Here is a 23,620-nt window from a genome sequence, read left to right as displayed (position 1 = left end):
CTGCACTCGAGGAGCTGCTCTTCCATGACCTTGTGTTGAATGAGATTTGTGTGCACTGCTGATTAAAGAGTCTTTGGGAGACTTCAACATCCTCTTTGTGTGTGGTGAGACTTTCTCCCACACCAAAGATAGGCAACAGGAACACAAATAACCACCGGTTGCAACCAAGGTTTGCACAATAATAGCTTAGAATGTACAGCATGTTTAATGTATGTACACTGGCCACTTTATTAGGTACCTGGTACTAGTTACAATAAAGCTGACTTCATAAAGTGACCTGTGAATTCAATAAGAACTCGCCTCGACAGTGGGAGCAGGTTAAGTTTGTCACTAGGTGGCAGTGTTGTTTCTAGATAGTGGCTGACCGTGAGTACCTCTAACTGTACATAGACTGTATGTATGCATATACAGTACATATAAATGCAGTCCCATTACCATTTCAGAATTTTACCATTTGAAAAGTCCCTCATGATGACTCATTTTCTTAAGTGTCACAATACAGTCAAAATATCTGCAATAAGCAGGTCCGGCACACTATCAAGAACTTGCAAGATGGAATTTGGATTTGGATTTTTGAGTTCTGTCAGTAGTAGCACTGAGTGAATGTAACGGACCAGATGCCGATGGCAGAATGTAGACATTAGTGCACACAAGGTGCAATTTTATCATACTGTACACTTGAATAAATTCAGATGTTTTGTGTGTCTCTTGCATTGTGTCGTAGAAAAGGTGATTGACAGTATTTATTCCACAGACGTGCCTTTAGGATCACTGCACAACAAACTTATGACAATGAATATGAAGGAGATCAAACTAATCAGCATTACATAAGTGCAGCCTCATCTGCTTGTTTGGATGGTGACATAACTGGCAGAGATTCTTTCATCAGAGAATTCCAGAGAACAAAAGCCAGTTTTTGTTTTGTTTTGGGTTTTTTTAACTATGGGATGCATCAGTGTTGTAAACCCTTGGTTGCCTTTGCAAGGGAATCCACTAATGAGAGATGATAATGGACGGACAATGGTAGAATGCAGAAGGCCCTCTGGTTCTTGATGAGGGGGGCCCCCGTGTGTGGAGGAGGGAGACACTGTGCAGCGTTTCATGCAGGATGGACGACTCTTTTGTCTCACCAAGAGATTGTTGGAGGCCTCTCTCAGTTCAGCGACACCACTCAACTGCATTGCATAAAATGCAGAATATGAATTTTAGAGTTATGGCATTGTTCCAGCAGCAGTGCCATGATGCATCTCTCTCTCTCTCTCTATATATCATTCTCTCTCTCTCTTTCTCTCTCTCTCCCTCTTATATATTTATATGTACATATCACATTTAAATACATATATAATGTCATCATCTATCTATCTATCATCCATCCATCCATCCATCCATCCATCCATCCATCTAACCTCTCTCAGTTCAGCTATACGCCACTCCACTGTTTTGCATAAAATGTAGAATATGAGATTGAGTTATGGCAAGATTGGTAACTGCTTAATATCAAGCATTCATAAAACATAGAAATGGTAAGATATCTACTTATGTAGGCTATCACGATACCATCAATGCCTGCATTTGCACTTTTTAAAAAAATGCTTTCAAGAAAAGCTGGGATCTCATCTAATCTGTACTTTAGTCTACAAATAATTCAAATTGCACTGTCATTAGTTCCCATAATGGCAATACAATAATGTATAACATAGACAATAATTAGTGCCCATAATTATTGTATATTCTGTACATTTATTATATCTATGGAGAGATTGCATTTTATTATTACACTTTTCGTGGTGAACATCAAGACAATATTGTGGGATTATTCATTTTCAGGTTGTTTGCAGACTGCCAAACAAGTCCATCTGGCATCCACCCAGAGACAGCCGAGGGGAAGAAGCAGCTAACAGGTTGGATGATAAACTATGTGGATGAATAAAGGTTGTCACGACAGCAGTTGTGAGATCTGTCCATCTAAGTCATTGTTGTGACATTTCTGTTTCATTCTGATCTATCGCTGCTTCTCCCTCTCAGGGTTGCAGCAGGTGCTGCAGTCTATCCCAGCTGTCTCAGGTTGAAGGTGTGGTTGCATCCTGGACCAGATGCCACAGTGCTGGCAAACATTTACCTACACTCACATTCACACCTACAGCCAATTTAGAGTTTTCCAATTTGGAAACATTGAATCTAAAGTCAGAGTGTTCAGGTGTTCAAAATCAAAGGGTTTGAGTTGAGTGGGAACAAGCAAAGCTGTGATGCTGTGCAGTCATGGACACATAATCCACAATGTGGGGGCTCCCAAAGTAAGTGGTTCTTGCTGCTGAGTCCGCGAAGGAATGTGAAGCTGTAAATGTGAGTCCCTCACAGGTGGTCGTCCGTCTCGTGATGCTGATATCACGCTGCAGCCCAACCTTTCAGGTCACGTGTGCACTCAGCACGAGAAGCCTGAACTTCTCCAGTGGGAAATTAAGAATGCATTGGTTCAGTCATTCTTGGAAGCCATGCATGTAAGATATGTTTTTACTATATAAACATGGAGATGGAGGGACAAAATACACAGAAAAATTTCAGTTGGTTTAGAAGTCCATCCACCTGTTGATCCATCCAGCCATCCATCCATCCATCCATTCATCCATTCATCCATCCATCCACTCATCCTCCTATCATCCATCCTTCCATCCTTCCATCCACTCATCCTCCTATCCATTCATCCATCTATCCATCCATCCACCCCTCCCCTACACCTGCTCCCTGCTGTTCTCAGGGTGCTGGGGGTCTCAGCTGTCCCAGCTGTCATGAGGTGAAGGCAGCCTCATACCCTGGACAAGTGGTTGGTTAAAAAATTCAACCCAAAAAGTGAATGTTGGGATTCCTAATTTGGCCCGTTGACATCATGCAGATTAGTCACTGACGGTAATCCACTGTGTCACTTTAATCCCCTTCTAGGTGACGTGTCCACTCACTCACTCACTCACTCACTCACTCACTCCTCCCCTCCTGGTCCTCCCTACTCCTCTGTGCACTCCACTTCTCTCCTCCACTCCTCTCTCCGTCTGCCTGAGGTGAGTCCACACAGCTCGCGTATGATTGAACCACTGTTTAGATGCAACGAGTGTTGGCGATTATTCCATGCAAACACTGAAAACCAACTGCCAGCTTTTCAGCTTAATTTTGGGTCATAGTGAATCAAAAATGAAGCAATTTTTTTTGTCATGTTTGGTCGATTGAAATGTGTATTAGATGATATTAGAATGGTGTTCATAACCATTTCGCTTAAATGTAAGATATATACAACTTTAGACCGCATCTAGAATGAACCAGTGTAAATATTAGTACTTAGAATTTGACTATTTGAAAATGTCTGTTATGGTATTAATTCATGTCACACTTGTATTTGACTTTCAGCTGTTGGACAGCTGTTGATAGAGAGACGCTGCGACCATGGCTGCTGTGAGTTCAAGCTTTCTGAGACCATTTCAAGTGTCACCTTCTCTCTGTTACTCACTGGTGCACCTTTTAACTGAAACCATCAACTCCTGAAGGGTCGGCAGCTTAACGTTGCCATCGTGCCGCGAGATGCTGGCCACTGCGATGTCGCTAACTTAAGCCGTGGCTAAGAAGTAGCTGTGGGGGTCCTGCTGCTGTCATCATGTGAAGCAGATTAGACTGCTGTTCACTGGGTGGGATCCACTTCAATGGGCTGCGCTGCACTCCAACCCAAAACACATTATTGTTTTTCCTTCCCTTCGAGGAGGAAAACATGCACGTGGTGATGAGGTGTTAAAGGTTGATAGCGACATCGAAATACAAAGTCACCTAACCCACGTAAGTTTGTGTCACTGCAGACTGGAACTTTTCGTATGGTGTCGGAGGAGGAGCAGGCCATGAGGTCCAAGCTGGAGCATCTGACGGTGAAGGACCACGGACCAGTGTTTGGACCTTGTCACAAGCTACCAGGCCACACTGTGCAGAAGGTTGAAAATCTATCTCTATCTATCTATCTATCTATCTATCTATCCATCCATCCATCTATCTATCTATCTATCTATCCATCTATCTATCTATCCATCTATCCAACCATCTATCCATCCATCCATCCATCCATCTATCTATCTATCTATCCATCTATCCATCTATCCATCTATCCAACCATCTATCTATCTATCTATCTATCCATCCATCCATCCATCCATCTATCCATCCATCCATCTATCATTAATCAACCTATCTATTGATGTCCTCCAGGCTAAAGACGAGCTGAGTGAGACGGATGAGCGGCGCTCGTCGGCGCTGAAGGATCTGCGGGCGCTGATGAGGGAGCGGGCGGCTGAGGGAGACGACTTGGCCAAACTGGTGCTGGAGCGCTTCGGCGACAAGCCCGACTCCCTGATGCTGCGCTTCCTCCGAGCTCGCAAGTTCGACGTGCTCAGAGCCCACGAGCTCTTGAAGGGTCAGTTACAGGGGAGCTGAACCCTAATAGTAATTACTAATTTTCACTTTGCAAAAAAAACAAAAAGGTGTATTTTTATTAATTGTGATCCTGCCTTTGCTCTGAAGCCGTGCCGACGTGTTCAAACAATTGCGGTAATTGAGGGTGGGAGCTCATTCATGCTGGTGTTTTGCATGAATCTGCCTGTGACAGGGAGGCATGTGCTCATTAACTGGGGCTTTGAGATGCTCCTGACAAAGCCTCCCTTTGTGTCCAAATGGGACAGCAAGTCACCGTGAGTGCTGAACCCTCTGTTCTCTCCTGGGAACTGATGCTGTTGCTGTGGGGACACATATTACAGTCAGAGCAGTGCCACATTCCAGTGACAACAAACTAAGATTTCAAAGATTTCAAGACTTCATAGACCTCAGTTGCAGTGTCTTGTTTTGTTTTTCTTGAGCAGTTACACTTGTAATTTTGCAATTTGCGTTTAGACTTGATTGGAAACGTTAGATTTGAAGTAGACTTGCAAATGGGAATCAGTCCTATAAAGTCTGAGCCACCAGAAAATCAGATTTTGATGGGAGACTTTTATCAATTTCTCTAACAAAATCCACGTCTTTTTTTCAAAATGACTTACTTAACTTTTGAGCGAGTTTTGATTGAAGAACCAAAAACTTGTTTTTGAAGCCTGACTTGCTCAGAGGGTTGCCGAGGAGAACACAGGATGCACATGCCTGCGCGCACGTACACACACACACTAAGTTAATTGGTCCCCGATATGAAAAGGCTCACCGAAAGTAGATGCACAAAGATAGAGGTGCCATTGTTTGGCACATCACCAATCTGCAGAGTGCAACAAAGGGAAGGACTAAGAGGACACAGCTAATGCTAATGCTAATCTAGCGTTTATTATACTCTCTATAACATTTTAGGGTGAACACTTAACAAGGCAGCTTTATTTCCATAGCGCATTTCATACACAAGGCAACTCAATGGGTTTTTCGTGATGAAGTTCAACATTTTAAAAGCATTTAAAAAAACAAAGAACACAGAGTCTTCAAAGACAAAGTGCAGAGAAGAGAAGACATCTTAAAATGCATGAATAGAGCGGTAATAAAGGAGAATAGAACTAAAAGGATGATTAAAAATGATAATATGAACAAAAGCTTTCAATCGTAAGAGAAAAGAAGAGTCTTTAAAAACATTTACGCTTCATGTCTGTTGGACGCTTGTTCCACTTGTGTGCAGCATAACAGCTAAAATGTTGCTTCATCATGTTGAGTTTGAAACACTGAACATTTAAATTAGTGTGGAATGGAAAATTTTAGTGTACAATCCTTAAAACGGTAGCAACAACCAACACAACCAGCACTGGCTGAGCATGTGTGTGTGTGTGTGTGTGTGTGTGACCTGTAGGCTACGTGCGCTTCAGGAAGGAGTACCCTGAGCTGTTTGAGAACCTGACCCCCGAGGCGGTGCGCAGCACCATCGAGGCGGGCTACCCGGTGGTTCTGCCCAGCAGGGACAAGTACGGCCGCGTGGTCCTGCTCTTCAACATCGAGAACTGGGACCTGGAGGAAATCACATTTGATGAGGTGCCTGTCGACTAACCTCAACTCACTCTTTCACTTTTCTGGGCCTCATACAATTCATGTAATTTCAATATATTGAAAGTATTCTTTAAAGTACACTAAAAACGTTTCGATTGTCGCCTGTGCGTCACAGATCCTGAGAGCTTACTGCGTGATCCTGGAGAAGCTGCTGGAGAACGAGGAGACCCAGATCAACGGCTTCGTGCTGATTGAGAACTTCAAGGGCTTCACCATGCAGCACGCCTCAGGCATCAAACCAGCTGAGCTGAAGAAGATGGTGGACATGCTGCAGGTGGGTTCGCAACACTGCACAAAATGTTGACTGCAGTCGAACAGAACAGAACAGAATAGAATAGAATAGAATAGAATAGAATACCTTTGTTAATCCCACATTGGAGATATTTGCATAGTTCCAGCAACAACGTAGTGCATAGGTGTCAAACTCTGGCCCGCAGTGTAATTATGTTTGGCCCGCGAGGCAATGTTGAGCTGGCCCACTGGTATTATACAGCACTGCTGAATACTACAAATCCCAGAATGCTCTGCTGGTATTTTGGCACGTCAATCAGTTGAAGGACGCTATTATCATTTAATTGATTTATTGTTGTTAATTTATTTTTAAATGTATCATATTATATTGATTACAGTTAAGTTACAGTATACATTTATAATTGAGTTATATATATATAGCCATATTCAGGTCAAGGAGGATGTTTTTGATGTTTTACATTTTTGCTTGAGAATTGGCGTTTGATACTGCTGATACAGTGCAAAGAGAAAGAAAATGTATGATTAATTATGAAGAAATAAAGAAATATAATATATATATAGTGTAAGAAAGTAAAAACAAGATATTTACATCTTATTGACAGTTGGATTATTCATCATTTGTGTCCCCTGTCCTAACTTTTCTGTCTTTTGTCCCGCGTGCAGGACTCCTTCCCGGCCCGTTTCAAAGCGGTGCACGTCACCCACCAGCCCTGGTACTTCACCACCACTTACAACGTGGTCAAGCCCTTCATGAAGAGCAAGCTGCTGGAGAGGGTACGGCAGCGGAGGGCGGCGGCGGCGGCGCAGGTCTCCTGGGCCCGAGCGCTCACTCACTCTCGGCTCTGTTTCACCCCTCAGGTCTTTGTCCACGGCGACGAACTGGACAACTACATGAAGGAGTTCGACGCCGACATCCTGCCGGCAGATTTCGACGGGAAGGCGCTCGTTGCCGACTGCCAGGCCATCGCCACCAAGCTGTTTGGCTCTGAAGACACAGCGCTTTGAGGGAGCGGCTGCGGGGTCAAACCGTTAGAGAGGCCTTCACACATAGATCGTTGCCGTCGCTGTCGTTCTTGTTGTTTTTGCTATACTGGATACGTGGTCCACTTTAAATCTAGATTATTATATCATATTATTATTATTATTATTATGAAGACCCAGGCATGAGAGCAGAAGGGCCTACGTGTAGGAGCAGATGATAATCTGCTAAATATATGGTCATATAACTGTGAGAGGAAAAGGATGTTCGGGTGAGACGCTCTGTGTTTCTCCGCACGCCGGAGGAGAAAACGGGGTCGTTGGTGATGGAAGGACGAGTCAGGGGAGGGTTTAGTTTGGAGGAGGGTCGTTTCTGCCTTAAAACTGAATTTCACATTCATCCTCGTGCCACAGATCTCGTGAGCTGAGAGCAAGCTGGCAACACACACAGAGGGAAGTGATGATGCAATATGAGTGTTGTTTGAGGAGCAGCAGCTTCCGTTTTCTGCCTTGTTTGAGTTGCGACACTCTGACCACAAAATGCAATTTGCGGGCGATGGAGATGTTTTCAATAAAATAGATTTTTTGTTTGTTTGTTTGTTTGTTTGAATTGTCTTTATGAGTTGTTGGTTCTGAGACTACTTAAGGAAAAACAAAACAAAACAGAAAAAAAAAAACCTGCTCCATAAGCCCAGTTCACACAATACACTTTGTTTGGCAAATCATTTACCAAATGCTTTTACAAAGGAAGAGTAATTATTAAAATGATAAATGGACTGCATTTATATAGCGTTTTTCCAGCACCTTCACGGTACTCCAAAGTGCTTTACAAAGGCCTCTCATTCACACACGCATTCATACACCAATTATTACACACATATTACAGCACGGTGGATATCTGTGTGTAATACTATTATGTATGTGTATCGCTGTCTTTGCATTTACTCCCTGTTAAATTCTAACCTTTATCATAAAAATAGCTTTTCCTAATAATACAGTGCAAGGCAGCCTACAAGTATTTGACAGCAACCACTAGAATGACAGTGCAGTTTCAAACCTTGACAGACAAACCAATTGTGCAAAATGAATGATAGGTCTTCAAAAAAGGACCGCTAATCATTTTTCTTTTGAGAAAATAATTTATTTTGCAACACAATAACCATATGTCCTCATAGATCAAACACACCATTGCTTTTTTTCTCTGGCAAAAAAAGAAAAAAAGGAAAATGGAGAGGAAAAAAAAAGCATTTTCGGCCTCAGAATCGTTCCGTTATGAAACTGTGTGCAACTTAATTCGAGGCGTCTCTCAGCGTCAGAGCAGAAAACGGTGCTAAATTCCAATGACGCCGATCAGCACACGGTGACGTCTCGCTTTTGTGCCGGTAACTTGGAAATGAGATACTTCTCACGTTGACAAGTACTTTGTGGCGTATTTCTGGCTCTCTACAAATCCACGAGACGGATGTCATTTGAAACTTGAGCCCGTAATGGTCAACAGCAGGATGCTTGAAGCACCGAGGTCAGTCATAAAACAAATACAGTGGAGAACAACAACACAGTGAAACAACATTTTGGATCCCGAGGTCTATGAAAACAGATTTGGACTGATGCCGACACTCCCGTCTTGACACATTGGCATTCAACAAATAACAAAAGTCCCTCTGTGTTGGTTATTGCCGCCTCCTTCCCTTAAATATTATTCTATATATTTATATATTTAGGCTTTTTCTTAAATACATTTTAGTTTTGGTTTGTGTCGAGTAGAGATGGATATTTGACACAATACACAAATACCATACTCACTGACAGTCACACTCTGCATCTACACAAAAAATGAGCACAAATTTTATATCAATGTTTTTTTAAAAAAACAAAAAACAAATCGCTTACAGAAAAACTTAAAACAGTCTTAGAAAAAAAGAGGAATCCATACACGACATCCAAACCTGCATGTTTGTGCAAAGTTGGTGGGAGGCAAAACTTTAACAACAATTTTTTTTTTTTTTTTTTTAATCTTTTGACAGAAACTGTGCTGGTGTCGTTAATTTATGAATTTATGAATCTGATGTTCACACGAGTCAGAAAGAAAAAAAATAAACAACGCTTTTAGAGCACGGCGGAAGAGAACGACTCTCAGATGTAGTTTTCCCTCTCAAACAGCAGATGGCAACAGTGAGTTGTGGTTTTCAATATCAGTGAAGTCCGTGGAGTCAAGTAAAGACAGAAGGTGGGGCGTGGGGGGTGAGACGCACACGCTTCAAGGAGGACTTCAGAACGTGGATCATCGTTTTGCTCAGTGATTTGGATCGATTAGTTAATTAGTCACAGTAACCTGTTGAGGCTGTGAGAGAAGAAGCCAGTTTCCACAGTGGGAGCCGCAAATAGTAGAGAAGATTGTTGCATCTAAAAATCAATTTCCAGTGTTTTGAAACGCAGACCTGAAGAGTTTTTTGAGAGGAGAACGCCTAAAATTCTAAATTTATTCCCTTAACATTTCTCTATACATGCAAAAAAGAGGTAATTTAAAGTCAAGTCTGAATTGCACTGCAGTATCCCTCATGGTTTCCAAGCCTCCGTGTGCCTCATCACAGTGTTCAGTAGCAGATTTTTAGACAGAAGATTAACTTGGCAGCCTTGAAGCCCCTATAAAGCCCTTGAACAAGCTTCATGACACCTTCTCAGCTCCATTCAGCTCCTCTAAAGTCCATAGGTCCCATTATTGCAGCGTTAACGTCGCAACCACACATGAACTCGAACACTCAAAATCACGTCGGAGCTTTCGCTTCTTTCTCTCTCTCTCTCTCTCTCTCTCTCATCACACCTCACAGCTCACACTTCGGTCTGCCTGAACAAAACAAATAAAACCAAAACTGCACCGCAATCACCAACCAGTCCACTGCAGTCAGAGAAGGTGAGACTGGTCAGAGTTTTGCACTGGAGGCTGGCTGGTGGCAGGAGTTTGCAGTCGGAGAAGTAGAATCTCGGCGAGACCTGCAGCTGGTCAAAGGCAGACGAGTAGCAGCGTGCAGAGACGCCAACAACCGAGAGAGAGAGAGAGAGAGAGAGAGAGGGAGAGAGAGAGAGAGCACACAGGAAGCGTCCCATTCATGATCACTACTGCTCTCTGTGCATCTTCCGGTGGGCAACTTGCACTCCAAATAAAGGAGGAAAAACGATGGGGAACGTTGCAAAAGCGCATCGTCGGCTTAAAGTGATTGAATGCGTCGGCTGGAATGTGCTGTGGGTTCTGCCCCGCTGTATCGGAAATGAGAACATTTCACCGGAAGTGCCATGAAAATATCGGGAGATGGAAACAAAAGGGGGGGAAAAAAATCCCTCAATAACGCAAATACTTAAAAAAAAACAACAAAAAAACAAAATACAGACACCCAGGAAGGCCATGTTTGCCACAAAATCCCTAAAATCTTGATGACAGCTAACGGAAAGCGCACACAGTGTTCAGACAGCAGCCTGGGCCCAATGGCTGAAGGACAGGAGGCTTTGTGTGTGTGTGTGTGTGTGTGTGTGTGTCCCTACTGGTTTCCCATAGAACTGGTTTCCTTGCTGAACAGCTGCAGATGTGCATGCTGAACATGTTTCATTCACATTTTCCTTATTTTCATTTTTTCCATGTCGCTACAGTGGCGCGTAGCGCTCACTTACAGGAGCGTATTTACTGCGGTAAATGTGGGCTGCGACTCTAAAACCGCAGCTAATGCGTTGCATGGTGCATATTTGTGAAATTTGTGTGGAATCTGCTGACGGCGGCGCAGCACATCTGCAGCAGTTCGGCAGGGGAAGCCAGTTCAATGGGAAACCAGTAGGGACACAACACTGGTTCGTATTGAGCCGCTGCTCTACACTCGGTGCCCCACCGCTTTGCGTCCAACGCGAGCTTGACTCCCCTTCTCACCGCAGGTCTGAGTCAGCGCTACCCCCGCTGTCGACGTGCGGGGAACGAAAGAGGACGAGGAGGAGAAGAAGAAATAAAGAAAAGCTCTTCCCCCCCGTTAATTAGAGTCCCGGCGACGCAGGAGAGCACAAAGGCAGTGAGTGGTTGTTGTTGCTCGGCCGCACGCTTGTAAGGTGACGGTGATCACAAGGGAGAACCGCGGTGAAGGCATGGGGGGGGGGGGGGGGAGAGAAGTGAGGAGGCGCAACCAGAGGAGAAGGCAAAGAAGAACAGAGTGGGTGGTGGAGGAGGGGGGGGGCGGGTTATAAAGTCAAAGTTGGTGTCTCTCCTCACTCAGGGGTGGTGGTGGTGGTGGTGGTCGGGGGGGCGGAGGAGCACAGCGTCAAGCTTTGCCCTCGGTGCAGGGGCTTTGGCACGGCGGTTTCTGCTTCTCGTACTGACACATGGCGTTGGCGTAGCCCACGATGACTTTGTCCATCCAGGTGAGCGGCTGCGGGAAGAGCACCGCCCCCTCGAAGAAGCCCAGGTGGCCGCCGTGCAGCGTCAGCGCAAAGATGGCGTTGGGCTTTTTCGCTGAAGGATTGGAGAAGAAGGGGGGGGGGGGGGGGGTGTAAATGTGGGTGTGTTTCTCAGGGTCCAACCAGATAACCCGGTCACCGGTGCGAGTGCTGAAGTGGAAACTCCCTCCGTTATCAAAAAGTTGCAGATGATGCACGTCCTCTAATCATCTCCGCAGAGTCGCACCTTCAACAACACGGCCATCAGAAGGCAGAGGATGTGCAGCCATGCTGGGTTTCAACTTTACATATATGCAGTACAGCACACACACACACACACACACACACACACACACACACACACACACACACACACACACACACACACACACACACACACACACACACACACACACACACACACACACACACACACACACACACACACACTAGCATCTAGTGGTAACAAGGCCCAACTTGAACAGTTTTGATCTCATGTGAGTGTTGATATGATGGATATATAATCTGGCCTACTGTAAATACCTAGAATAGAATTCCAGTTTGTTTTTTTTTTATAATTTTTTTAATCCCTTTCTTCTTCAAATCTTAGATCCTGGCCACTTTTATGGATTGTCCTGGTTTTGATGACCAGGATGATGGTGGAAGGTGTGCAGTGAGCAGCGGGTGTGAGGAGGCAGCCAGTGGTCTCGTGAGGAGCACTGGCCTGCATCTTACTGTCACTGTGCACGTCCACTATCTGGGTCAGTGGGTGAGCTGCAAGAGGGTGACCAGTGATTCTGAGCCCGGGGCCATTTAACAACTGTGCCCTCCTCCTGACACCGGCCGAGCTGCACTGGGACGTGCGCACTCTTTTGTGCACTGGAGCCAAAGCCTCGGTGGACACAGAGCGAGAGGTGCAAACAGAAAAGGTCCTGAGAGGCGCTCGAGCTGAACGCAGACCCACACATACACAACGAATGACGCCAACTGTGGCCTGAATAAAAACATGACTTCATAATCTAGAGCATGGGCGTCAAACTCTGGCCCGAGAGCCAAATTTGGCCTGCAGTGATATTATATTTGGCCCATGAGGCAATAAAAAAAAATAAAAAAAATCACAACTAGAGCTGGCCCCTTCGCTATAATACAGCACATGTAGCGCTAATACTACAAATCCCAGAATGCCCTGCTGGTATTTGGGCACGTCAATAAGGACAGGGATGTATTATATTATTACTTAATTGGTTAATTTTTATGTTTTTTTTAAAATACATTATTATGCCATGGAAGAAGGTTACTGTTGAAATTCAAATCAAAGGCAGCAAATAAAAAAAGAGGCATCTGAATTTTTTTGACTTTGTCCAAATGTGCATTTGAGTTTGCCACCCTGATCTAGAGTTCATTCCATCATTTCAAAAAACTATTTTAATAAGACGCTATTGAGGAGTGCATTCTAGTTGACGCAACTCATGCAGCCTTTTCGCTCAGAGTCGAAGCTTTCTCACGTTAGATCTGCATGCCTGCGTTATTTATGATTTTAATCAATTTCATACAAGTCGGTCAAGTGTTGCCATCAAAAGCTGATCTGCTTACAGTGGTGACACAGTGCACGCACTTCTGGTTGGTCACATGTCTCACTCTGTGTCATGTCCCAACCAAGCTCAATGCCGCTGATCCTCTTTTCAGTAAGTGCTCTCAGCAGCCAATCAAAACACACACACACACACACACACACACGCACGCGCACACACACGCACACGCACACACACGCAGACACACACAGAGCTCAGTAAGTCTAAAAACAGCCAAGAAGAAAAGCCTAATCAAGCCAATCATATGGCAGTGCTGCGTTTCCCTCTTTCTGTTCATTAAGTGTTAGTCAAGGGAACTTCCTTGCAAGACCGACGTCTAACATGTGGAGGCGCTATTTGTGGGAGCATCAGCTGTTCTAAGGCGGCACCTTCATTACTCACTAACTCACAGACCCAGCTTGTGCCGCACCCTCCTCCACTCCGGCCTTTCCACACAAGAAAAAGTGTCAACCGCAGCAATTAGTTTGGACAAGTCTGGACGAGCCCATCAGTGTAAAAGCAGTTTGCTATTGAGACTGCAGAGGACTGCTTGTAAAGAAACTAGTGTGTCTGCTGGAGCCTGCTTGGCCCGACAGAGCAATGCAGAGAGCTGAACCCTACACACCCAAGTATAGAATACTATTTTTGGAGCACTTAGATACCTATTATAATTCAAAGCAGTGAGGGCAATAAGTCAACTGTCAAGAATTACACAGTGCAAAGGGGGGTTTCTGTACCTGAATGTAAAGATTAAAAAAATAAAAAAACATTTAACATGAAAATAAGAAAGGAGTAAGAATTTTGTTTCTATTCCATGAAATATGTTTTTTTTTTTTTTAATACAGACCAACTAGGTGATTTGAAGTAGAACTGATTTAAAATAGGGACAAAAAATTAATTTGCTGCCTCATTTCATGTTTTTTCATGTTTGAAAAAGAAAGTATCCATCTATCTATCCATCTAACTATTATAAAATTTAGATTATAAGGGCAGGTCTTCAACATCAGACTCTTTGAGGTGCATTTTACGTTGCTAAATGTATTGTGAAAAAGTTACTGATAAGAGTTTTTAATGAAGCCGTTGTCATGGCACATGCACCGAGTTACCTGCTAGCGTGCGAGGGATGGCAAGCAGCGAGGCGTGAACCAGAGGATCATCTGCAGTGTTCACCAGCAGGAGTGGCACCTTCACCTGGAAAACCAAAAGCCACGTGATGAACACATACGCAAGAGGAGGGAAAAGAAATTATAATAATAAGGCGCCGGGTTGCTTACATTGTGAATGTAGTGTACACAGCTTTCCTTCTCGTAGTACTCTTTGAGAGAGTTGTGGCCGTGAAATTTCCTAAAGAAAGACAAGAGAAAGCAGGGTTGGGCCTCTTTAAATGATTTGCTTCACCAGATTCTTCCAGATGTGAAGGTAAGCACAAGCGACAGGACGTCCTGCACAAACCTCATGATGTTGTCATCAATCTGCATGAGAGATGTGGCTGTGTAGAGCCGGCCCAGATCTGCTTCTATTGTTTTAACAGAGTTTCTGCCAAATAGACTGTGCCTGTGTGATGCAAAAAAAAAAAAAAGAAGAAAAAAAATCAGTTAAGGCACGCAAACAACGTTTCAGTTGGGCCACAGTTTGCAAAGGGGATTTCCTGGCAATTAATTACATTGTCACTTCCTGAAACCAATCATCAATCCAATCTTTTTCTATCACCACTTATTGCACCAGGGCGCACACACATACACACGCAGGGTGAGTTGTGTGTATATGGGGTTTAAGCTATGAGGCAGAGATAGCTGTGGTCAGCAGGGCCAGACACATACCTGTGTGACAGGATGATTTTCTTCATGTTGTCAGCCATGAGGAAGTTGTAGAAGCGTCTGAAATGGTCCCACTGCAGGAATGTTTCCTGGGCCCTGAGGGATAACGGCACAAAACGCAGGAAGTGAGCTTTGTCCAGCGTGTCTGCATTCCAAACAACATACAACCATCCCGTGTTAATCCATGGCACAAAGAGCAGCGCTGGAGGAGAGAGCAGGAACAGAGCTCACGCCCAGCTCGCTGTGAGCCACAGGCTGACGGACAATGTTTGCACTGTCTTACACAAAAATATAAGAGAAAGAAACCACCGCTTTTAACCACTATTTGTTGCCATTTGTGGTGGAATACAACAAGGATTCAAAAAAATCTTCAAAATAAAGTGCAGAAAAGGGGAGACAGCATACTTAACACTCGCAGTCAAAAAGTTTAAAAGTTTTTTTCTTTCATTTTCATGACTATTTACATTGTAGATTGTCACTCAAGGCATCAAAACTATGAATGAACACATATGGAATATGTATTCAACAAAAAAATTGTGAAATAACTCAAACAAGTTTTAAATTTAGAATAGCCTCCCTTGATATAAAATACATGTATCATAACATATTTAGGTATTTAACTTTTATTTCTTTTGCCACATTAATCCACATATCTTGGTCAGATATATGATGTATTTAGTATGTATCTACAGTGTAGAAAATAGTAGCAATAAAGAAGAAACAGGTGTGTCCAAACTTTTGATCGTGTATTTAAAATGGAAGTAAATCAGGGTAGAAAGACCCTGGAAACCACAGTGCAGAGTGAAAACATATTAGAAAAGTTTATTCTTCATTGTTGAAACAAAGCAGCTGGAAAGCATGGCGCGTGACACAAAACAACACCTGTATATAAATTACTCACACCGTGTGGTTACCATGCAATCTAATCACATAATGCGCCGCCTCATCCATCTTTAATAGAGTGAGTGCAGAGCGACGGACGCACACACAGACTCTCACTGAGAGAAGAGGTGAGAGGAGAGGAGAGGGGAGGGGAGGGGAGGGGAGGAGCCCACCTGAGAGCGCTGTAGCCCTGGCACACGCTGACGCAGCACAGCACTCGCTCCTGGTTCATCATGTTTTCGCCCAGGAACTTGCAGACGATGTTGCCGCCCAGACTGAAGCCCACCACGATCAGCTGCGTCTGGGGATAGGCGCGCTTGATGTAGCCCACCATGGCCGCAAACTCCCACGTGCAACCTAAGCAGGAGACATTCGGCATTCACTGTCAGTGCTTTGCCCCTCCGTGAGGACACTGTGACTTTGTCTGTTCGGCAGTGTCAGTGAATTTGTCTTTCACTCAGAGTGTTAAATGTGGCTCGCTCAGAACATTGCATAATCCGGGGCTGAAACGCAATACTACGCCCAATAGAGGCACTTCAGCGGCTTCGCCAAAGATTTGACTTTGAAATGGAGCCCAAACAGGAACTTTCGAGGCAATAAACCTCATGTAATGTGAATATTAGTACATAAAGGTAGAGCTGTAGCCAACCGAGACCAAGACATTATCAAGACCAGAGAGTATCGAAACCAAGACTTTATACATCAAGAAAAATAAATGACCAGTGTCTTTTTTTTTAAATCAAGTTTGTTTCTAAATCAAACATCAACATCTCTTTTCAACAAGGCAGCTTTTATGAATTTTCTTCATTTTGCTGCTTTGCTTTTTTGAACCATTCTGAAAAAAACAACTTTGTTTCATAAAAAATAAAAAAAAAAAGATTAACTAGGACTAAGGGGGTGTATCACTCTGGGTGTCACTAACACAGTGTAAACGGCAGCAGCTGGATTCTGTTCTGTTATTATCGTGTCATTAGTGAGTTGGCCGAGTCTTAAACAGTCTTGATCAAAAATCCAGAGTCCGCCCAGACCAAGACTGAGACTCTTAAAAAGTGGTCTGGAGACCAAGGCCAATCTCCAGTACAACGACACTGCATTAAGGAACATAATCTCATTGTTAGCCGTTGTCAACCGTTATCAGTTTGCAATCTTCCCATCAAACCTGAAAACTGACTGAGACAAGAGCAGATTCCAGACTGTAACACAACAAGCTTCATCTCGAGGCGGATGTATCAACCCCATGTGCCCTCCGGTCTCACCATAGGTAAACATGCGCGGAGATGTGAGCTCGATGTTGGGAAGAGCTCCCAGATGGTTGAGCACAGCACAGCGGTAACCGTCCTTCTGGGCATAGTCCACAAACGTTCGAATGTAGTGCTTCTCACTGTGGTTGCCAATGCCGGGGCATATCACCATGGTGATGTCATCTGTTAAAACAGCAAACTGGTTGAGAGAGGCGTCACTGAAATATGCATGCACCTGTGTACCAAGCAAAGGTGAGGGACATTAAAGTGCAAAAGCTGTACCAGGAAGAAGAAAGACTTCAATGCAGGTGCTTCAAAATCAACAAACCAGGTTTGAAAATAGAAAACTTGAGCTTGCTCACTAATGCAGGGGTGAGGAGTTCGAGGTCTTCAGCAATTCTAGGGTCAATGGAAACGCAGCCAGTCAAGACAAAAAGCCTGAGCAGTGCACAGTGATCACCTCCTGTTTGATGGTCCCCGATTGGCTCGAAAAGGTCAAAGGTGGAAGTGGCTCCATCCTGCATGGGCAAGTACTTCCTCACTCCGCTGGGATGAGGCGAACTCACTCGTCCCAGTTTTCCGTAGAGTGCCGTCTGCAGGTGGCCACTCTTGCCCCAAAGAAGGGGAGGAATGTACCTGGAAAACAACAAGAAAAACACACAGTCTGTCAAAGGTCCTTTGGAAACACATGCACAACAACACCACAAGCAACACAGCAACAACAACATAGTGTTGCTTTTAACCAGGGGCCCGTGAAGCTTTTTAATCCAGCCAGAAATTATATTAATAGTCAGTAAATTATAAAATAGCTGTAATTCATCCGTTTTTTCATTGTTTTAACAGTCATTAAAAAAACAAAAAAAACAAAAGCTAAATACTGCGCGGCTTCAATGACACCGATTTTGTTGTTTTGACATTAAAGCACATTTTCTACACATCCCATCATATCATTTTTCTTCCAATGAGGTAGGTCACCAAAACCAAAACACAAATTTTAGAACCTATTGTGGCCCACGAGTCGAAAAAGTTTGGCCACCCCTGCTCTAAACAGACAAACTGGCATGGATTTAAATTAAGCCAGAGGGAAAAGTGTACGCCTGCTTGCATACAGTCACAGTTGCGTTGCAGCTCTCGACGGGCTGCGCAACACCTCATCAATGTTTACCATCCAGGCAGGGTCTGCTCTCTGTACGCACACAGGTTCTGCAAGGTACTTGAATTCCTCAGACACCTCAGTAGGAGTCAGCAGTAGGAGTCTTTGTTACGTAAGGCACCTCTGAAATATTGTGCCTTGTCTTGTGCATTGTTATGAATCACCGTCTTATTTCCATGGAAACAACGACCAAGTTTGAAAAGTGATTTTAACGTCAAAAAAAAGGAAACGTCTGTTATTTATCAGAGCTGCTCGTTGCGTTTCCATGACCCCTAGAATGGCGCAAAACGTAAACATTGCAATAAAGAACTGGTAACGGACGCACCTAAGCTTCAAAAATATATCTCAAATGTCGCTGAACGGTTTTAACGCTCTCATGAGGTAGTTCGGTCGAGAGTTTACCAGAATTACGGCTAATGCGCTTCACACCACTCAATGGAAACACCTGCAAATCGCAATTGTACTTTGTCGAAATTTTGGAAATGTGACTTTTATTTTCCTAAAAACTGTAATGGAAACGCAGCTGGTGCCATTACTGAGCAAATGTTTTTAGGCTTTTGGCCCATTTCCAATACCTTCAGATTCAGTAAGAGACATTATTAGCACAGAAGAATTTAGACTTGTTGCGCAAAGTGACACTTGAATTAACATTTGAGTGCCTTTTTTCCATTGTGTAACATCCAATCTGGAAGTGTGTGTGTGCGCAAGTGTGTGTGTGACTTGACAATGAAGTGAAGCGTGGGCCATCTGGAGAGGATACGACAGATGACAAAAGAAAATGGAGCAAAAAGCACAACCGCTTCACGGATACTGGCTGTCTGTACACACAGCGAGTAGCAGTGCCAAGTTCACGAGCACTGACAGCGACACCTGACCTTCAACCTCCAGTGCTGTGTTGTCTCCGTGCTGAGGGTACAACAGTTACAGCGTAAGTCGGTAATGCAGACTTACGCAAGATATGTCTGTCAAAAAGTCAACTCGACACGAAGGACATGATCGGCTTCAACACCACTAGCAGTGAAACATCCGTTATGTTGTTGCATCACATCGTACACCACCAGTCGAAAGTTTGGACACCTTTTTTTTCCTTTATCTTTAGTACTTTCTACACTGTAGATACACACTGAAGACACCAAATATATGACCAAGATATGTGGATTAATGTAAAACATAATATGTTATGTTATTGATATTTTATATGAAGGGAGGCTATTCTAGATCATCTAAAATACAAAACCTGTTTGAGTTATTTCACACTTTTTTTGTTCAATCCATATTCCATATGTGTTCATTCGTAATTTTGATGCCTTGAGTGACAATGTAAACAGTGATGAAAATGAAAGGAAAACTATTAAATCAGAAGTATGTGTCCAAACGTTTGACTGGTAGTGTATGTTAGAAACTTGCTTAGAGGTTTTTTAACAATTGTGTTACATTTTGGTTTCGAAGTCACTGCTTTTCATTATTACAAATTGTGATGCATACAACATACACATAAATATCTGACAAGAGGTCCATGTTTTGGGGACAAGTTGTACAGCCATCTGTCCAGTGGGGAAACTCAGATGCAGTGCGTTTCAAAGAGATTCTCTTTTCCATCAATCTGTAGGTCAAGACAGAGCCATTAGTCACGTGGCGTCCTTGTTTGTTCGCCAAACGCCTGGCGTGCGTGTCCCCAAACAGAAACGACTGTTCACCTCACAACATGCCTCCTCAGTGTAACTGATCTCTGTTATGAAACACCACAGGACGTCATTATGAAACGTGACTTCTCCACAATCCTTCCTCCCTCCCTCCCGCCGGCCCCAACCTCCAACCTCGCTCCGGTGTCACTATGAGAACTCACAGGGACGGGATTTTGCATGAACCAACTTATGGCAGCTCAGGAGGGAATTATAACAAGGCAGACGCAGATGTAAACATTCCTGCGACCGCAAGATTTACGGACACCAAAGTTAAAAGGCAACGGGTTCGTGGCAGCTGGTTATGTAAGCGCACATTTGTGATAAACGCTCATGGAGAAACATCCTGCAGTCACTCCAGGGTATTACGACACCGCAAGACAGGTAATCAATAAGGAACACAGCAGTGGTTATCTTGTAAAGCAGGAAGATTGTTCACTCCAGTACACCCGCTTCACTTTCCACTACTATCATATACCAAATCAAAGAATGTAACTATATTTAAGGAAATAGACATACAAGTTAAAAAAAAAAAAAAAAAAAAAAAAAGATCCATCCATCCATTTTCAATAACCACCTGATCCTGCACTCAGCGTCAGGGGTCTGCTGGAGCCTCTCCCAGGTGTCATTAGGTGAAGGCAGGGTGACACCCTGGACAAATCGCCAGTTCATCACAGGGCCACATGGAGACAAACAGCCATTCACACTCACACACACACCTTGGGTCAATTTATAGTTTCAATTCTCATCACATGCATGTTTTTGCACTGCGGGAGACATGCAAACCTGAAAACTCCGCACAGAACGGCGCCAGGCCCAGAACCGAACCCACAACCTTCTTGCTAAGAGGCGGCAGCGCTAACCACTGCCCCACTGTGTTGCCTCCAAAAAAGATGTTCATTAAAACATGGCCGCCTCCGAGCAACTGATAATTGTATTTGTAAGGCAAGAAGTATAAGCTGTTCTTGCTGCTGGCATCACCGCACCGCTGATGATGATCCAGTTTGACATTTCCGGTACAAGACGTGCCACGCATCTAGAAACCCTGACAACAGATGGCCCGGCACCAGACAATCAGCATCCCCTCAACAGGAGTTCCACGGTAATGTCCGTGCGACAGGCACAACACTGAGCTCTCACTCTTTGGTCAGCTGAGGGCAGGACTTGAGCAGGAAGCGGTTGAGTGCCGTGTCCTGGTAGGTGAGGTCCGGCGGCGCCGTGGGGCTCTTGAGGTTCAAGCAGCGGACGATGACGTAGAGCACCGTCGCCACCGCTGCCAGCTTCATGCCATCGAACATTGCTGGCATCTCCGGGGAGATGGTGTACGCATCCGAGTCGTGGTTGTTCATGATTACTCTGAAAAACAGAACAAAGGCCAGATGATATTTTTCCAGTACTTTCCTGAGCGATCAACGCAGATCAACCAAACAGATGAATTAGTGGGTTCCACTGTTTTATTTTCATTGTCTGTTAAGTCAGAGGTGAAATAAGGCTAAATAAATAATTAAATAAAAAGACATTTAGACTTACTAAAATATTCAGCTCGCTCCCAAACTTGCTGATACAGAAGAACTGTGATATAAAAATAAAAAAAACAATGAGACATTTACATCTCACAGCACAATCAGCTATTTAAAAACAATGTCATCATGTCATAATACAAATAAATAAGAGAAGCAGTGAATAAATCAGTACAAATTAGTGAGTTCGGTGTATATTATTGTACAATCCACATGACACATCCAGTATATTTTATCATACGAAAAAGGGGAAGTTGTGGTACAGTTTTTAAAGAAATAAATACCAATGTTAACAGCTCCAGGATCAAGACTTTTTAACAATAAAGAGAAGCCGTTTGAATGCCATTGTCGCATGATTTACACCATCAAAGACCTACTGACAGCTGACGAGTATTTTGTAAAATTGTACTTACCCACTCTGTCAGGTATATCCTCCAATTAGAGCTCTTTTCTCACCACAGTTGTGAAGAGGATGTCAAGTCACAGTGGCGTGGTCAACCCTGGAGGTAAACAGAAAATATACATTAACAACTTCATTATTGACCGGTGTAAAGGTATAAAGGTACCATGTTGCAGAAAACTGAGTTCTGGAAAAATATAAAGCCCTGTTTTCAACATTGTCAATTTAAGTCAAAAATACATTTTTTTAAAAAAAAAATTACAATTTTTCTTACTTTTAATAGATACATTACATGAGTGGATAAACCCACGATCTCGCTTCTGACGTTTAACAACGAACATCTTGTAAAGTTATATTTGAAAAAAAAAAAAAAAAATCGCTTCACGAGGTCGATAATATAACACGGAATGTGCGAATGAAATCAGTCGCTGTGACATCACAACAGCTGCCGCTCGTCTCGTAAATGGACGCCGTTTCCGTCTTAGTCACGACTCTCTGGCTGTCCGAGAGTTCTGTTCTCGTAGACAGCAAAAGGCACACGTCAAATATTAAACACTGAAGGCATTCTGGTATAAAAACTGCAGAGGCTAACTGTTTGTGCGTGGTAAAGGCTGTGTCATGGAAGGCCAACGACCCTCCCGCCGCATCTCGGTTCGTCCTCCCGTGTCCAAAAGAAATGAAAACCATGTAGCGTACACAATGAACTTACTGAGCACACTGAATTATGAATCATTTGCGCAATACATACATCTTTACCGAGACCAAACATGTCGCTTGCATGTGTTAACATGTTTTCTAAGCCTGTCTCTGATCAGAAATATTTTTAAGTAAGCTCGTAAATGATCGATCTTATGAGATAGCAATATGCGAAGACCTGCCGCAGACCAATAGAAACATCACCAGCATCTTCAGGCTCACCTACCTCGGCCGTGAACAATGGACACCTCGGAGCTGAAAAGACGCAGATATTCTCATGTTCGTGTCATGGTGTAGTTTGTTTTGTGCCCCTCCTTAACCATGGCTGTCGGCCCGATGGGTTTAACGCCCTCTGATGCTCAAAGCAGAAGCTAACCACTGTCGCTACAGCAGCTCCACCGTTTCACTTCCTAGAATATTCCGGAATTTACATACGAGCGTTCTGATTGGCTAAACCGTTGATGACGTAGGATTATTTTTTTTTTCTTTCGCTGCTGTTTCCATCCTTCACGCCCCCTGTCAGCGAAGACCTATAACTTTCCTTTAGATGTGATATAATAATTTATTCGATTTTTTTAAATATGTACTGTGCGTGTGTGTGTGTGTGTGTGTGTGTGTGTGTGTGTGTGTGTGTGTGTGTGTGTGTCCACATTGTTTAATGACGTTTAAATACTGTTACAGTTATAATTCTATTTTTTTCTTTTTTTTCTTTCTTCGATCCTACACGCATTCCTTCCTGAACGTGACCGGAACGTGAGCTGAAACCTGTTACGTAATAATGTTCAGTCAATGTGCAACTATTAATTTCTCATTGCATTATTCTGTCTGACATCGGTGGTTAAATAACATTATTTGGTTGCTTTTATTGATTTTATGTTTAAGGATGGGTCTCGGGGTCATTTGATTATTCCGTCACTGGAACAACACATATAGCTCACCAGCGAAAATCCGGTACATGTTAAAAGTGCAGTAAGCATTAAGGTCC

General features: G+C 43.6%; 2 protein-coding genes across 2 annotated transcripts; one reads left to right on the top strand and one right to left on the bottom strand.

The window, feature by feature from the left end:
* Positions 1-2,985: 2,985 nt before the first annotated feature.
* On the top strand, positions 2,986-7,290 carry rlbp1a (retinaldehyde binding protein 1a). The gene is made up of 8 exons (XM_076049131.1): positions 2,986-3,053; positions 3,397-3,441; positions 3,837-3,965; positions 4,237-4,441; positions 5,840-6,018; positions 6,149-6,307; positions 6,949-7,059; positions 7,144-7,290. Exons 2-8 carry the CDS (start codon positions 3,433-3,435, stop codon positions 7,288-7,290), a joined length of 939 nt encoding a protein of 312 aa, XP_075905246.1. The 5' UTR covers positions 2,986-3,053; positions 3,397-3,432.
* Positions 7,291-10,067: 2,777 nt separating this feature from the next.
* On the bottom strand, positions 10,068-23,037 carry LOC142903463 (monoacylglycerol lipase ABHD2). Its single transcript, XM_076049118.1, has 12 exons — positions 22,862-23,037; positions 21,953-22,039; positions 21,550-21,591; positions 21,160-21,375; positions 17,645-17,820; positions 17,200-17,367; positions 16,117-16,300; positions 15,065-15,157; positions 14,697-14,798; positions 14,519-14,588; positions 14,351-14,435; positions 10,068-11,749 (listed from the first exon to the last, which is right to left on the bottom strand). The coding sequence occupies exons 4-12, from the start codon at positions 21,366-21,368 to the stop codon at positions 11,559-11,561; spliced, it is 1,278 nt and encodes a 425-aa protein (XP_075905233.1). The 5' UTR covers positions 21,369-21,375; positions 21,550-21,591; positions 21,953-22,039; positions 22,862-23,037; the 3' UTR covers positions 10,068-11,558.
* Positions 23,038-23,620: the final 583 nt, after the last annotated feature.

Source organism: Nelusetta ayraudi, unplaced genomic scaffold (assembly GCF_046127955.1).
Source record: "Nelusetta ayraudi isolate G7.1 ecotype Tasmania unplaced genomic scaffold, CSIRO-AGI_Nayr_v1 ptg000005l, whole genome shotgun sequence".
Lineage (NCBI taxonomy): Eukaryota > Metazoa > Chordata > Actinopteri > Tetraodontiformes > Monacanthidae > Nelusetta > Nelusetta ayraudi.
This window is presented reverse-complemented; position numbering and strand designations above follow the sequence as displayed.